Below are 15,902 nucleotides of genomic sequence, written 5' to 3'. Positions count from 1 at the left end.
AAAAAAATCAGGAAGATACAGGTTCAGTTATCTATTTTTAGAATGTGGAAAAAATTGTATCTCTATGACTTATTGTCACAAATGGGGCAAAGTTGTTGGTACTAGATAAGCTGGTTTGAGTTTATGAAACTGTTAATCTCCTGGGGTTACACAGAATGATGCAAAAAACAAGACTGATTGAGGAACAGTTCTGTGGGTGGAAGTGCCTTATTCATGCGAGGTCAGAGGAAAATGGACGGAATGGTTCGATCTACCAGGAAGGACGCAGTAATTCAAATAAATACAACCATGGTGACTACCTACCTACCTACCTACCTGACTACCTACCTACTATCGCAGAAACACATCTCAGCATGCACAAGACAATGACCTTGAGGTGGATGGGCTACAGAAGAAGAGCACATCAGGGTCCACTTCTGTCAGTCAAGAACAGGAATCTGAAACTATCATGGCCACAGGCTCACCCAAACTGGACAGTAGAAAAAATTGCCTGATTTTTTTTTTTTCTAGTCTTCGAAAGTCTGGAACCTGAGGTGGTCTTCTGCTGTAGACCAGCCACGTCAATGTTTGTATTTTCTGACACACTTTTCTGCTCACCATGGTTGTAAAGAGTATTTGAGCTACAACAGACTTCTAGTCAGCTCAGATTTATCCAGTATTCTCCTCTGATATCCCCCGTCAACAAGGTGTTTCAGCTGCAGACCTTTTGCATGCAAGATGTTTTTGTATTTTGTCTACCACTCTGTGATTAGCAGTTAATGAAATACTCGAACCAGCCCATCTTGCACCAACAATGATGGCACAGTTACTGAAATCACAGCTTCTCCCTATTCTGTTTTATGTGAACATTAACTTAAGCTCTTGACCTCTACTTATATATTGGCTAATTAGATAAATGCATGAATATTTGAACAATTGTGCATGTGTTCCTAATAAAGTGGACATTGAGTGTATACATGACTGGGAATTGTCTTGTTTAGGCATACAAAAACAAATATGAGTGATAGAAATAAAGGTGACCATCTTACACCACTAGAAAATAGCATGATGATATCTTGATGGGTAATGTGTTCATTTGAATAATATGACAGGTTTATGACCGCTGTTGTGACTAATGCTTGGTCTTTTTATTTTCAGGCCATCTATGCAAGTGAGGAGGAGGAGCGGGAGGTGGGTCCAGGGGAGGTCCTGAAGTGCAACAATTGTACTCATCGCTTGAGCCTAACTGGACAGAGGCAAGAGGACCACATGCAAGTGGACTCCTTAAATTCGTTAAGGAGCATGTTGCCACTGCATGTTACAGATGTTTTAGCGGAGGAGATCTATGCATCCTCTCATATCCCCGTCCCTCGCAACAGGTGAGTTTTTATAAAAGGTGCAATTCCCAATACCAGTGTATAACTAACACAGTGGTTCAAGTCAATGATGCTTTGCACATTACAGCGTTTCCCACAGATTTCTATACGATCTCAGAGAAACAGGGCATTAGGATCAAAAGATGATTATGAGACATTTGCTAAGAATTTCAGCTAAAAGTTCTAAACACCCCTGTTAAAATGGCAGGTTTTTGTTTTGAGAAAAAAGAAACCAAGATAAATCATGTGAGAACCTTTTCCACTCTTTGTGTGAAATTACAATGTATACAAATTGAGGAAAAATAAAAATGGTTACAATAATCTGTTTTCATAACTCTGCACCCCCTTTTACAACTGGTGATGTGGCCAGAGTGATCCAATCACATTCTCAAAAGTAATTATTATTCACCTGTCTTCAATTAAATGTTTCTTATTAACCCCAGCTATGGTCCACTAAGAGCATACAAAGCATAATGGTATTTCACTCAATGTTCAGTGTAAATGAGGGGTGTAGAGAATTTCCAAAACATTATATGAACCATGGGTTCCAAATGGAGAATATATTTATTTTGTGTGCGTGTGTGTATACACCAATCATGCATAACATTATGACCTCCTCCTTGATATTGTGTTGGTCCACCTTTTGCGGGTCCATCAAGCACTAACTTCTTCAGCATTTTGAGCAACACTAGCTCATCTGTTGGATTGGACCATTCACCACTGTTCCTTCCTTGGACCACTTTTGATAGATACCGACCACTGCAGACAGGGAACACCCCACAAGAGCTGCAGTTTTGGAGATGCTCTGATCCAGTCGTCTAGCCATCACAATTTGGCCCTTCGTCAAACTCGCTCAAATCCTTACACTTGTCCATTTTCCTGCTTCTAACACATCAACAATGTACCCACCCACTAACAGGTGCCATGATGAGGAGATAATCAGTGTTCACTTCCTGTCAGTGCTCATAATGTTATGCCTGATCAGTGTACATACATACATTAGTTTAATTTTATTTAGCTCCATTAAATTTTATTAAAATATGGTTAAAAATTAAAATTCTAAACAATGCTTCATACAGTTGACTTGTTTAGCTTGTGTAGTATGAAATCATGCCAACATCTACAGTTTAGCTGTAGATGCCATTACTAAAAGTATAAAGATCTATAAATTCAACCTTTTTTTTTTTCCAAATTGCTCTATCAGTTTTGTTGCTGCAAGTTTTTTATGATTGATGCAGCATGAATCTGCCCTGTCTATGATCCACACTCCGGCTTTCTTTGATGAAAGTCCATGACTGTTGTCCTATTATCTGATTTGGAGCAAATACAAAGCCAAAGGCTTAAAGGCCATAAGTAAATAGCAATCCTGTGCAGCACATGAAGTGAGCACACCTGGAATCACTTTAGCATTAAGTTATTACACTATTAAAAATTTACTTAACTGAAAGTGTTGTGCTTAAATAGATGTTTTCTTGTTACACCATATGTACATGTATTGCACAGCCTTAGCCGAATTACTGCTACAGTTATCTATATCATGGTATTAGGTTATCCTTGAGTACTATAACATCATTTGTGCCAATATAGCTTTGTGTATGTCTAAAGCTTAGTTATGTACCACATAACCTTAAAAGAAACCCACAAACAGGTAGGTGGCATTGAACAGGGGAGCAAGGAAAGCTGTGGCAGATGTCACACAGCACAGCTTGGAGCTTGAATTTCAGCTTTTAGTGATGGCTCAAGCTGCAGAAGGTGTCTGTGTGTGTCTGTGTGTGTGTGAATTGAAGGAATATATTTTGGAAGAATTGTGTTCTGTGTATAATCTAAAGCATCATGGCCTAACTTTTCACTAAGACACATCTCTGCATAGTATGCCCAAAAAGTTTTTAGAATATAGCATATAAAACTGTCTCATGCTTCTAGACTTTCTAATTTGCATCAAAACTTAATCTCCAGTAAGGACCAAGGGGCATGTCTGTGTTCCATGTAGAACTCTGACATAAAAATGGGTATAAAAGTTCTTCATTTGGAGCAACCTACAGATGATTGCTGTTTTCTGTGGTATAATATCCAGTGAAGTTTACTTTGACTATGTTCTTCTAGACTTGGCAGCCTTTTACGCATTTTGCATAGGAGCTCTGCAAGTTAACATCAGAGTATGCAAATACAACACCAAGAAATGCCACAGAGCAGTATTTTCTTCCCAATAAAATGAGCTAGTTGACATGTGAATCTGAAATGATTTGCACAGATGTTTTGAACTCTCCACTATTAACTGATACTGTGTGGAAACTCCACCTCCTGCTCACCTCTCACATCAAATTCTCTTGACTAAACTGAACATTTTTTCACCTATATATATATATTTAACATTAGTTAACTGTGCTTCTTAGGCACGTTTTTTTTTTTTTTTTTTAAGATGAAGCATTTTCCAAAGCTTTTGGTTTGTTCAGGGATTTCACTCCCTGCACCTTTGATGTGAACTGAAATATGATGCAATGTCATATAGTTTATGGTCAGATATTTCAATGAACCGCCTTTTGCTTTTATTATGGCATGTGTTAGTCGTGGCATCATTTTGATAAGCTTATGTGATGCCACAGCATTTATTTCCATCCAGATTTGCATTAATATCTTAGCAAAATCTTGTATTGATGATGGGAAAGTCAGGTTTAAACCACTGGTTTAAGTCTTCTGCAGCATGTCCCATAAATTCTCAATGGGGTTAAGGCATGGTCTCTGTGTGTGTCTCTGTGCATGGTCTCTGTGTGTATATTCAGGTAGTCAACTGACCACATTTTTTTGGCACATAACATTGCTGAACCCTAGACCTTGACCAACTGAAGCAACCCCAGACCACGCTGGTGTAACATTCATATGGTAGGCACTATGCATGATGGGTGCATCACTTCATCCACCCTCTCTTATTTTTCCTGATGTGCCCATCAATCTGGAACAGGGTAAATCTGGACTCATCAGACTGCTTATCCTTTTTTCATTGCTCCAATCTTTTAAGAGTCCAATCTTTATGCTGCCTAGCAAATTTGATTGTTGCCTCTTTTTTTTTTTTTTTTTTTTTTTTAACTATTGCCCCCACTGTTTAGTGGTAAGGCCTCTGTTTAGTCCCAATCCCTTGAGGTTTCTTCACATTACCATGCTGAACTTATAGCAAGATATATTCCTAAATAATCATAATTTGTCAATAATATACTATTTAATAATTATTTAATATAAATTACTGTTTAAATCTATTTCAGTTGTTTAGCCTGTATTTATCTTTGCATGTTCTTAAGAAACAATTGCAATCTAAGGATTGCAAGAAGAAGGATACAAGAAGTAGAAGTAAATCTTTTGAATATGAATATATGTAGTTATATACAGGAATACTTAAATGCTAACTGGTTTAGCTGACTTCACCTATGCAGTTCATTCACTTAAAAATATTTTATTTATCTGTTTATATTAACGATTTGAGTCACACATTCCACAAGGTAAATTTTTTATGATTCGTTAAAAAAAATACTGCGCTCATACTATAACGCTATTATTTAATATTGCACTTGTAGTAAGTCCAATCAATATTTATTGATTTTTAGTGAGTTTTTTTTAATAGTAAGACTTCCTCAGTGAGACAGTCCACAGTACAGTATCCATATTGTCTCTGAAATCTAATACTGCTATATCTTACATATTGCTCTTTGTCAGTATCTTGGATGTTTTCCCTTAATTTGACATTTCCCTTAATTTCCCTTAATGAGACATTTTTTTCTACAACATGATGTTTTGATGTGTTTAACTAGATTTTTACCTTTTAACCTGAATTTCAAATAGTTGATTTGTGGACACCTGATCATAACACACATCACAGCAATAACTGTTTATATAAAACAGTTGTACAGGATGTGTGTGTGTGTTTGGTGTAGCATTACTTACAGTTTCCCTTCACTGGAACTAAGTGGCCTAGCCCAAACATGTTTTAGTTTGACAGTGCGCCTGTGCAAGTTAGGTCCATGAACACATGATTTGCCAAGGTGGTGCCAGGTTGGGGTTGAAGAACTCAAGTGCCCTGCAGAGAGACCTGATCTCATCACCACTAAATAATTTTGGGATGAATTTTAGCAATGACTGCACCCTGGGAACCCAACATCAATGTCTGATTAATGCTCTTGTGACTAAATAGGCAAATTGGCCACACAGCCGTGCTCTAAAATCAAGTGGAAATTCTTCCCTAAAGAGTGGAGGTTATAACGGCAAAAATATCCGGAATGAGACATTTTAGCATCACATATGGGTGCTTTAGGTCATATAGTGTATAATTACCTAGTTGATGTTTGTGAATGACAGTTGTTGTTGCTATAACGGCCTCCCTTTTCTGGGTATCCACTAGATTTTGCAATATTGCTGAAAGGGCACAGAGGCCTGGCAAGTAGCCAGCATTCCAGTTTATCCCAAAAGTATTTAAAAAGGTCAGGGCTCTGACTGTGCAGCCTTGGCAAACACTGTCTTTATGGACCTTACTTTGTGCACAGGGGCTTTTGTCATGCCGGGACAGATTTTTGCTTGGCTCGTTCAAGTGAAAGGAAATTGTAATGTGCCTCCAATTTTTTGTGGCAATAAGCCCATGTATGGCTGTCATAGTTGGATATCCACAAACTTTTGGCCATACAGTGTAGATGATATTTCGGGTAAAACTTCTATAACACGAAATTATAAAAATGCTCTTAAATATATACATGAATGCAAGTGCTCTCTCCACTAAGATTTAAAACTTACTTACTACTAATATAGTAACACGTTAATTCATATATTAATTCGTTATGTTATCCTAGGCACTAAACTTTTCTTGCCCTAATGTAGGAATCTGGTATAAGCAACAAATTCTGTATTTTAACCCATTATTGTATATGTAGAACATAGCATGTACCATAACTGCTGTATCTGAATGTGAAGTAAAAATTTTTTACAACTTTAAATCAGTAGGACCCTCTCTGGCCATCCCTCACATTTTTGTTGGCTTATTTGGGCCACTATAATTAAAAATGCATGTATCTCCTCAACTGTTTGTGACAGGGAAAAAAAGGCCCTGTTTTTTTAATAGGACCAGGGCAGTCTGTAAACTTTTGTGTCACATCAGTGAAGTGGTTCCTTTTTGTTAAATGCTGAAGATGTACAGTATTGTCATAAACTGGTTTCAGGGCTTAGATCCTTTTTGCACTGGTCTGCATTTGTTTAGTTCTATGTTAATTTATCCCTGAACACTCTCCCTCTGTGGCAACAGACCATAGACGCATTTGGAGCAGGTTTGGGTGGTTTTTCTGCTTTTACCCTCCAGTGCTCACCATATTTGCAGATGTCACACTTTTCTATTAACTATTTGTTAAAGTCGTGACTCCTGTTTTATATTATGTTACACACATTATCGTTGCATACAGTTTGTGTTAGACTTTGCTAATTTTCAGTTAATACATTCTAGTACCAACAATTTTCAGAAAATCTTTTTACTAGAATATTATAATTCTTTTGTGCTACAGAATGAATCAAACTTAATATTTTGTTTTTCTAAAACTTCAAATGACTAGTTATTATCATTAAATATTTTAGGCTTAAGTACTCTGTGCTTTGACTGCACTGAATCTGCTCTGTATATTCAGCTAGAAGTTATTAGAACATACTAATGATTACGATTTTTTATGGTGTTATAATAAGTAGATGAAGTGAATATGTTATGCAGGTCTTGATCAGTTGTGGGGGCTATGTTGGAACCATTTCACCTACTTAAATGTGTGTTAAATTTAAGTTAATTTAAAGTTAAATGTATGTTAGCCAGATATTAGGTCTCATCAAACTTAAATGGTGAAACTAGGTGCAGTAACAGTAATTGTAAGTTGGGGGTATATTATATATATTTTCCTTTCACCCCATGTGCTAGCATTTTCCTATGATTTATTAGTCACAACTTCATGTTACTCTGATATATAGGAGTACTTGGCACTTGTTAGTTTCGCCATTTTGATTACCTGTGTGTATTTTATGTACTCCTGGAGGCTTGATGGAGAAGTTCACTTCCAGAACAAAAATCTACAAATAATTTGCTCACCCCCTTCTCATCCAAGATGTTCATGTCTTTCTTTCTTCAGTCGTAAAGAAATAGTTTTTTGAGGAAAACATTTCAGGATTTCTGTCCATATAGTGGACTCCAATGGTGCCCGCGAGTGTGCACTTCCAAAATGCAGCTCCAAAGAGCTCTAAAGGACCCTAGCCAAGGAAAAAGGCTCGGATCTAGCCGCATTTATTTGAAGCTGCATTTAAACTGCATTTTGGAAGTTCAAACTCGCGGGCACCGTTGAAGTGCCCATAGAATAGAAAAATCCTGAAATGTTTTCCTCAAAAAACATCATTTCTTTACGACTAAAGAAAGAAAGAAAGACATGAACATCTTGGATGACAAGCGGGTGTGTCAATTATTTGTTGATTTTTGTTTTGGAAGTGAACTTCTCCTTTAACAGGGATATCTGATAGATGGCGTATAAGAGACAAAACATCCCTGACTTGCAGGTGTCAAATTACATATTTATCGCTGTGCAACAGCTTGAAGATGTTAAACATACGTGCAAAACCTGTAAGCTCCTTTAAAACCCGCTGTGGAAATGTTGTCATTAGCTGCATCTCGGATTGAAAACTGTGACCGTACATTTGTGTATTTAATAATCTACAAGGTCCACACTAAATTGACCACACTTTATTGACCATTAATCATAATGGGGAACTCAGTTAGAATGGTCTTAACCTATCTGCTGTCAGTGAAATATCTGCCACCACCAACAAGCAGGCAATGTCTCTGCCTGCCTATGAGGTATGTTGACTGTAAATTCAGGCAACATTCAGGTGTTGTAGCCTTCATAGTGTGTATGCATGCTTATGTGGGGTCACTGTTTCTATCATTGTTAGTAGCCTATGTTGTAAGGATCATGTTTCCTATCACAGCACCATGAGCTTGATTTCACACACAGGCTGATGTAAATGTACAGTAAATGAAAGGAATGTCAATATTTGTATAAATGAACAAATGAAACTGTAAGCTTGTCTTCGTGTAGTACTAGCATAAACGGAGCAAAATTCTGTAAGCAGACAAATTCTTTAAAGTGCCCCTCATTTTAAGTATCCTTTTACCTTTGTAAATGTTTTGGCAAGTGTAAACACTAGACCTGTGCTTAACAGGACTGATCAACGATCCAATTGTATGATGTGAAAGTGACAAAGCTTGTATGAAAAACTTTCTTGTAAAGATGAGTCATTTTGGCTGTATTCACTTTTGTAAGCATTGTGGATAATAGCTGCTGCTACTAGATCAGCAGCTACTGGCTTGCAACAGTGTAAGCACATGGAGTGATTCATATCACATGACTCTTTGACTCTTTTATGATGAAAAATAAATATTAGGGTTGGGTGATATGGACAAAAAGCCTGTTTTTCTTTTAAAGGCATTTCTGTTTTGCTTATTTAAAATACTTCTAAGGCATATGTCCACTTCAGATTCATACACATAATGTCTTAAATTAGCTGGAAAAAAAACCTGCTGGGGGGAGAGTATGTGGAAACAAATATTAAAACAATATTATAATCGGAGGACAGATTAACCCAGTTGGCTACAAAAATTAACCTGAGAATGATGGACATTTCAACATGAAAATGTCCCAAATATGCAGCAAAATACCTCAGGAAGCTATTGCACTTACACTACCAGTCAAAAGTTTGGACACACCTTCTAATTCCATGGTCTTTCCTGATGTTTATTTCTTTCTACATTGTAAAACAATGCTGAAGGCGGCCGAAATACACTATAATGTCCTTTGAACAGTTGATATTGATATATGTCTGCTACTTATGCTCTGTAAAGCCTTCATAACGGCTCTAATCTGAGGTGCTGTTAATTGGTGATTTCTGAGACTGGCAACTCTAAATGAACTTCTCCTCTGCAGCAGAGGTAAGTTTTGGTCTTGCTTTCCTGGCATGGTCTTCATGTGAGCCAGTTTCATCATGGTGCTTGATGGGTTTTGCAAATGCACTTGACAATACTGTTCTTGCAAGAACTATTCCAGAACACCTGACCTTCGTGTCTTAAAGTAACAACTGACTGTTTTTTGTTGTCGTCACATATGGATTACTTAAGTCCATGTGTGTTATTTCATAGTTTTGAAATCTCCAGTATTGTTCTAGAATGTAGAAAATAAGTCACTAAACAAAAACATTGAATTAGAAGGTGTGTCCAAACTTTTGACTGGTAGTATAGTAGAAAAAAATCCTAAACTGAATCCCATTAAAGATTTTTGGAAAAATTCTAGTGTTGGTCATTTGTGGTGTATGATTACTTTATTTTAATCAATTTTAAGCATATACTTGTTGATGCTTATGAATACATACTTTCTGTTCATTAAAGTCATTAAGTCATATTTGTGATGAATGTAAATTTGAAGGGTTTTTTTTGTTTGTTTCATGGGGCACTTTATTAGGAACTACTTCCTTTGCTCTCAAAACATACTCAATTTTTCATGCCATGGATTCCACGAGATGTGGGAAACCTTCCTTAGAGATACTGGTCCATATTGACATGATGGCATCATGTGATTCTGCAGGTTTGTCATGTGTAAAAAGTACATAATTATAATATAATTAAATAGTGATTTGCTACCAGAGTGGCAGTGATGCTCTTTCAGTTTGTAACTGTTTTATAAATAGTGGCTAATACTGACAATAGATTGTTCAACTTGGCCCAATCTAATGGTACTGAGAATTGCAAGAGCACTTATGTGAACTATTTGGTGCTCTTCGACATTGGTGCATACGGTTACCATATTAACCATGGGTGAAAACAGCTTTAGTTACCAACCAGACAGCTCTAACACTTGTACAAATCGTGCATGTCCAGCTGTTTTCACCTTTTTTGAAATTATTACCAATAACCCTCAATTTGCTGACTGACAGCTGAATCAACATTCAAAACATTCTAAGGCAAATGCAGAGCGTGACTAGACCTCACTAAATCCTCTGTCAGCTGAGGCATTTGTGTATGTCGTTTATCTGTGCACAGGCAAACCTGCCCATCTTTTAATTTAAACCCGGAGTCATTCAGCCTGCTCTTTACATTACTGTCTTTTTGGTCCTACACTAGCACTAAAGCAAATTATATGATCAGCAATATTGCAGGCTTATCCTGCCCCCCCACATATTTCTGTTTTATTATATTGAACAAGATATTGAGCAGATAGTGAAGAAGAAGAATGAAGGTTTTTGCAATGAGAGATAAGGGCAGGGGTAGACAGTGTGAGAGAAAAGAAGAGAGAAAACACCATGTCTGTTTCAGTTTGGCTGTGTGCCTCCAACTTTAGATAGTATCTAGTTGCCACATATATGGTTAGATTAGATCTGCATCATGGTGTAAGGATTCACTGATCTGAATCGATACACTAGACTTAGATTGTAGACATGGAATTAATTCTAATTAACATTTTAACAGAATTTTCAAAATGTTCGAATCCAGACTGTACATGTATTTGCACATATGCATGTTTAATCTTTCTAAAAATAAACAGAAAAAAAAATGCACACTTAAAACATTTATACCTACACCAAGGAATTGGTACAGGTTTGAAGTTGGTACCAGACGAAGTGGGAAAAATTTATGCTACCTTCATACTTTTTTAGCAACAAGCTAGGCATCTAACTCAGATAGAAACTGTATACTAATGTAATGTATACTTTCTTTCACAAACAGTGAACTGTAGTCAGTGTTTTAGATTTAACACATGTATACTGTATTTCTGTACAGTATGTTGATTATCCAAAGCTAATACGTGTGAATATATCCCATCACTCATTATAGGTAAGACTTTTTACATCATTTATTTCTGATGCTGTGTGTAACCTGGCTGATTTGATGACAGTTTGTCAGATTTGAGAAGAATACACCATCATATTGTGGCATTTCATGTCACAAAAGTTATGGTCCCCAATTGCTCTGTTGACAAAGAAGGGCTCACTAAGTTGTGCAAAAAATAGTATCTATAGCAAATAGAGATTTTTTTATATATCTTTTTTCTCTCTCTTTTTTTTATATTACCATTATTATTTGCATTATTGCTATTAGGTGATGTAGATTCAGTCCATTAAATAAAAACCTTAAATAAGTTCAATTTTGTCTGAATGTGAATTCATATTCACAATTGTGAGATGCGTGGTGTAGAAATTTCCACTTTATAAAATTTCCACTTTTATTCATCCACAATTAGATTACAATAGTATTTTTCCATTCCATACAGAGCCTGTAGCAGGAATATTGTGGCCATGAGGAAGGAATACAGTCAAGATAGGGCACTAGTCTGTCACAAGGCACTAAGCACACAGACTAGGACTAGGATCAATTCAAAATAGTCAGCCCACCTACATGCATGTTTTTTTGGGTGGAAACCACAGAGAAAACCAATGTGGACACAGGGCATACATGCATAACTTAGCAAGGACTGTAACCCAAAACAGGGACCCAGGAGACATTTGGTTGAGGAGGACATGGCATGTGGTATGATTTAAATAAATCTAAATGCCAGAACTGAACAATACTGATTTTACAGCATTGTTTTTCTCTGTAACAATATAACTCCGAAAGCTATTGCACGTAGTAGAAAATTTCCTAAACTGAATCCCATTGAAGATTTATGGAGGATTTTGAAATTGCGAGTCAGAGAGGCTCTTATAACCTTGGGGAATTGAAGATGATTTGTCAAGAGGAATGGGCCAAAATGCTGTAAAAGTGTCCAAACTGTAATTGGCAACAATAGCTTATGAATATAGAAGTGTAAATTTGAAGTAGATATATGCTCATGGTGCACTTTATTAGGAACACTATACTGATAATGAGTAACTCTTTAAATATTGTTTTGAATTATTGGCAGCATTACATGTGTTTTCTATAAGTCAGATTATTGATCACATATATGGATGTGTACTGTATTGTTGTTGAAGTGATAATGCACACCCTGGGAACTGGGAATTGCTTCTTGGCCCACAACCACCACCACCAATACCACCACAACACACAGCAGATATATTGTGTTTTTTGTTTGTTTGATTGATTGATTGATTGATTGTTTTGTTTTGTTCTTTCAATTCCTACCTACCAGTTAAGTCTTCCCTATCATGTGACACCAGGGAGGGCAAAGACTAAAAAGGCAGTTTTGAGCTCTTGGTCTCCCAGTCATTAATTGCTGTAACATCACCAGGATTTGAACTTGTGATCTCTGGGCAGTAGGGCAAACACTTTTCTGTTGCACCACTCAGTTTTCAGAAAAAGCATTAAATGTAATCATTTTTTAGAAAGACCTTGAGATAATTATAATGTTGCACACTCTCTAGGTCAACAATCTAGTAAAAAAAAAAATTAAAGTGAGATTTTACACATCTGGAATTAAAGAAATAAAGTAAAAGTGTGAAAAGTAATTATTGATTTATTTGTTTATTTATTTTCTTATGTCCACAGAGACACATGATGTATTGTGCTGGTTCCAGTGTACTGTGGACCAAATTTTTTATTTCCTCTTTCCTAATACAACAAAAAAGTTGTATTCTCAAAAGAGAATGATCTAAGATGTATATGTATGTCCAGATGCATAAAGTTTTTCTAAGTCAGAGGCAGGCCACCCCAGAAACGGCTGCCTCGTTTGGTCAAAGCCTTGGTTTAAATATGGTATCAAGGTCAGTCCTTAATATAGAACACACACAGATGAGATAGCTATTTAGTTCCTACATAATTATAGTGACTCTGTTTAAGTTAAGATCATCCTTGTGTATAGAACCAACACTATAAATGAGATTGCTGGCTTGGTGTCTTATTGTAGCACTGTAGTATTACCTACATTACTGTAGTATTATTTTGTGGTTTCTTATGTACTATAAAGACTATAGGGCTGTTGGTGTTTGCTTGAATAAACATGTCCACCCTCTAAGGTATTATAACAGGTCTGTAGTTTTGCACCTAGCTGCAGGTTTAAGAATTGCAACTACCTGAAATTTCAGGATCTGCTTGTGAACAGATTAGTGCACATCTGGGTGGACCCCAACCAATTAGTGCATATGGTGGATTTGTAACAGTGATTCAGAAGTGAAGCCAAAATGTCTCTGAGGCTCTCTAGTGGCTGGCTGCAGTACAATTTTTGAGAGTGTTTGGTCATGTTATAAACGAACATGCACTCACATTCACACACGGATTGGAAGCTTTTACTGGGATTACAGCCATGAACAAAATGTTAAAAATTCATTTAACATTTTTTTATTAACTTGGTCGAGTTACAGTGCGATACCATTATTATAGCAAAGCTGGTGTTAGACTAACTGTTCCAACAGACCCTCAGTAAGGAGTTCTTTCGACATGGTGCACAAATTGATAAGCTAGCTTGTTAAAAAAAAAATGTGATTGCACAACCCAAGGAGGAAACTCCCATTTCAACTCAACTGCACAGTAGGAGTAAATAACAGCATGCTGTCCACTCCGATATACAGTCATTGTCCCAGCACACTAAATCTGTTCACACAGCAGAAACAGAGGTTTAACTGGACATCAAAATGACACATGCTTGATAATATGCTGGTTATTATATTGATAATAATAACCAGCATGTCATGTAGTATTGTTTTATGCTTAAAGACTAGACCTCACATTTTAACACTGTACGTGTATCTGAGTGCTAAATATGTAAAACTCACGGCCAAAGATTTTTGCTGATCTGACAATGAACGATGACCTCTATTGTAGCGTTTACCTCAATGACCCACATTGTTGCCACACATGATTTTCTTTGTCTCAAGTAGCCATATCCTGACGTTAAATTTGGATGTCCAGAGGAACTAGTATGTTTATGCACATGCACATTTTAGATTGTAGATGTGCTTTTGTGTTTGTGAGGGTGAGCTTGAGCTCATGCTTGAGCATTAACTCTTGTATGTGATTTGGTCTTCTGCACCTTTTTATTTTTAAATCCTTTGCAACTCTGTCTTATTGTAAATCGTCAGTGACTGCTTAGCTGTGTTTTTTTCCACTCCGTTTATCACTTTTTAAGCAAGTTACCACAGTGGACAGGAGCTGTGACACAAGCATACATAATATTTCGTGACCTTCCAACAAAAATGTTAAATAGCGTTAGTTTAGTGAAAGCATTTCCACCATCTGAACTTTTTAATAAGATCTTTTCTCATGTATTATTTTCACGTTTCTGCCATAAGCAAATTGTTTGTGTATTTATACACAACACTATGTAAATTTCACAGACAAAAGTTCTGCGTCTGCAAAGAGAAGTTGACAGGTGGTGGTGTTTTGGTCTGTGTGATCTTATGGACTTAGAAGAGAATGACTTACATAAGGGGCGCTTGTGTACGTGTCCATGTTGAGTACTATTAAAGGGCAGTCATTTATCAATCCTAATGCTGCACACTAGAGACTGCTCTGCTGTCGTAAACAGCGAGGATATCCAGCCCACTCGTGTATGTGTTTGTGTGCGCGTGTGCCTGTGTGTGTGTGCGCGCGTGCCTGTGTGTGGGGGCGTGCCTCTGTGTGTGTGTGTGTGTGTGTGTGTGTGTGTGTTTGCCTGCATTTGTATCTGGCCTGAACAAGCAGGATTACATAACATGTATGGCTGTGGTTGGGGGCGGGGTGGTGAGGGAAAGGAAGGTGGAGGAAGGGCATGCTATTATTAGGAGAAAAGCATGGAACTGCTGAGAGAAAGAGAAAAAAAAACAATGAATAAAAAAGCAGATATATAAGTCGATAAGCAGCTGCACAAGACATTTACACCATATATAAACCTGTATGATGATTGGTACACAAACAACAGCAAGAGAAGGCTTGGTGGAGAACTGAAAACACAAGTATGTAACTGTGTGAAGGAAGAGAAATATCTAACTGAAGCTGTTTCAGCTCAGACGCGAAGCTGTTTCAGCTCATGCTAGAGTACAGTAAAGTTTTTTTTCTGATGAAGTAAATGAAGGAATAGAGGGTGAAGGGAGATGTTGGGTGTGCATGACTATAGTCTATGTGCAAGAACAGAACTATCTAATTTCTAATTATTTGGGAACGAATACAACTGTATATATAATTCATTTATGCATACAATAGGGAGAGTATCATTGTTAGGAATAAATTCTTGCTCATGTAGTATAGCATCCTGTGCCAGGGGTTCCCAAACTTTTCGAGCCAATGAATGTTCTGCAGCCACAAGCCTTGACAACCCTACATGTTTTTTGTTTTTTTTTAATTAATACTATTAATATTATTATGCTAGTAGCATACAGTGACAAGAAATAGTATGTGTACCCTTTGGAATTACCTGCATTTATGTCTAAATTCTTAAAGATCTGGTTTGATATTCACCTGAGTTACAGTAATAAACACAATCTAACAAATAACACAAATTATTGTATTCTTCTTGTACATATTGAGTACATCATTTCAAACATTCATAATATAGGTTGGCTAATGGGTTCAGCGAAAAGCTGTGTTACATA

At 36.8% G+C, this 15,902-nt stretch overlaps 1 protein-coding gene across 3 annotated transcripts in view; it reads left to right on the top strand.

Annotated features, from left to right (window-relative positions):
• Positions 1 to 15,902, top strand: part of slc2a4rg (SLC2A4 regulator) — a 39,612-nt gene that overhangs the window by 5,694 nt on the left and 18,016 nt on the right. For all 3 annotated transcript variants that reach the window (XM_058410369.1, XM_058410368.1, XM_058410370.1), the window contains exon 2: positions 1,138 to 1,358. In XM_058410369.1, coding sequence (XP_058266352.1) covers positions 1,138 to 1,358 — 221 coding nt within the window. The remainder of the gene's footprint in view (positions 1 to 1,137; positions 1,359 to 15,902) is intronic.

The sequence above is a fragment of the Hemibagrus wyckioides genome, linkage group LG15 (genome assembly GCF_019097595.1).
Source record: "Hemibagrus wyckioides isolate EC202008001 linkage group LG15, SWU_Hwy_1.0, whole genome shotgun sequence".
In the NCBI taxonomy this organism is placed as follows: Eukaryota; Metazoa; Chordata; class Actinopteri; order Siluriformes; family Bagridae; genus Hemibagrus; species Hemibagrus wyckioides.
Note: the sequence above shows the minus strand (reverse complement) of the source record. Positions and strands in the feature narration are given on the sequence as shown.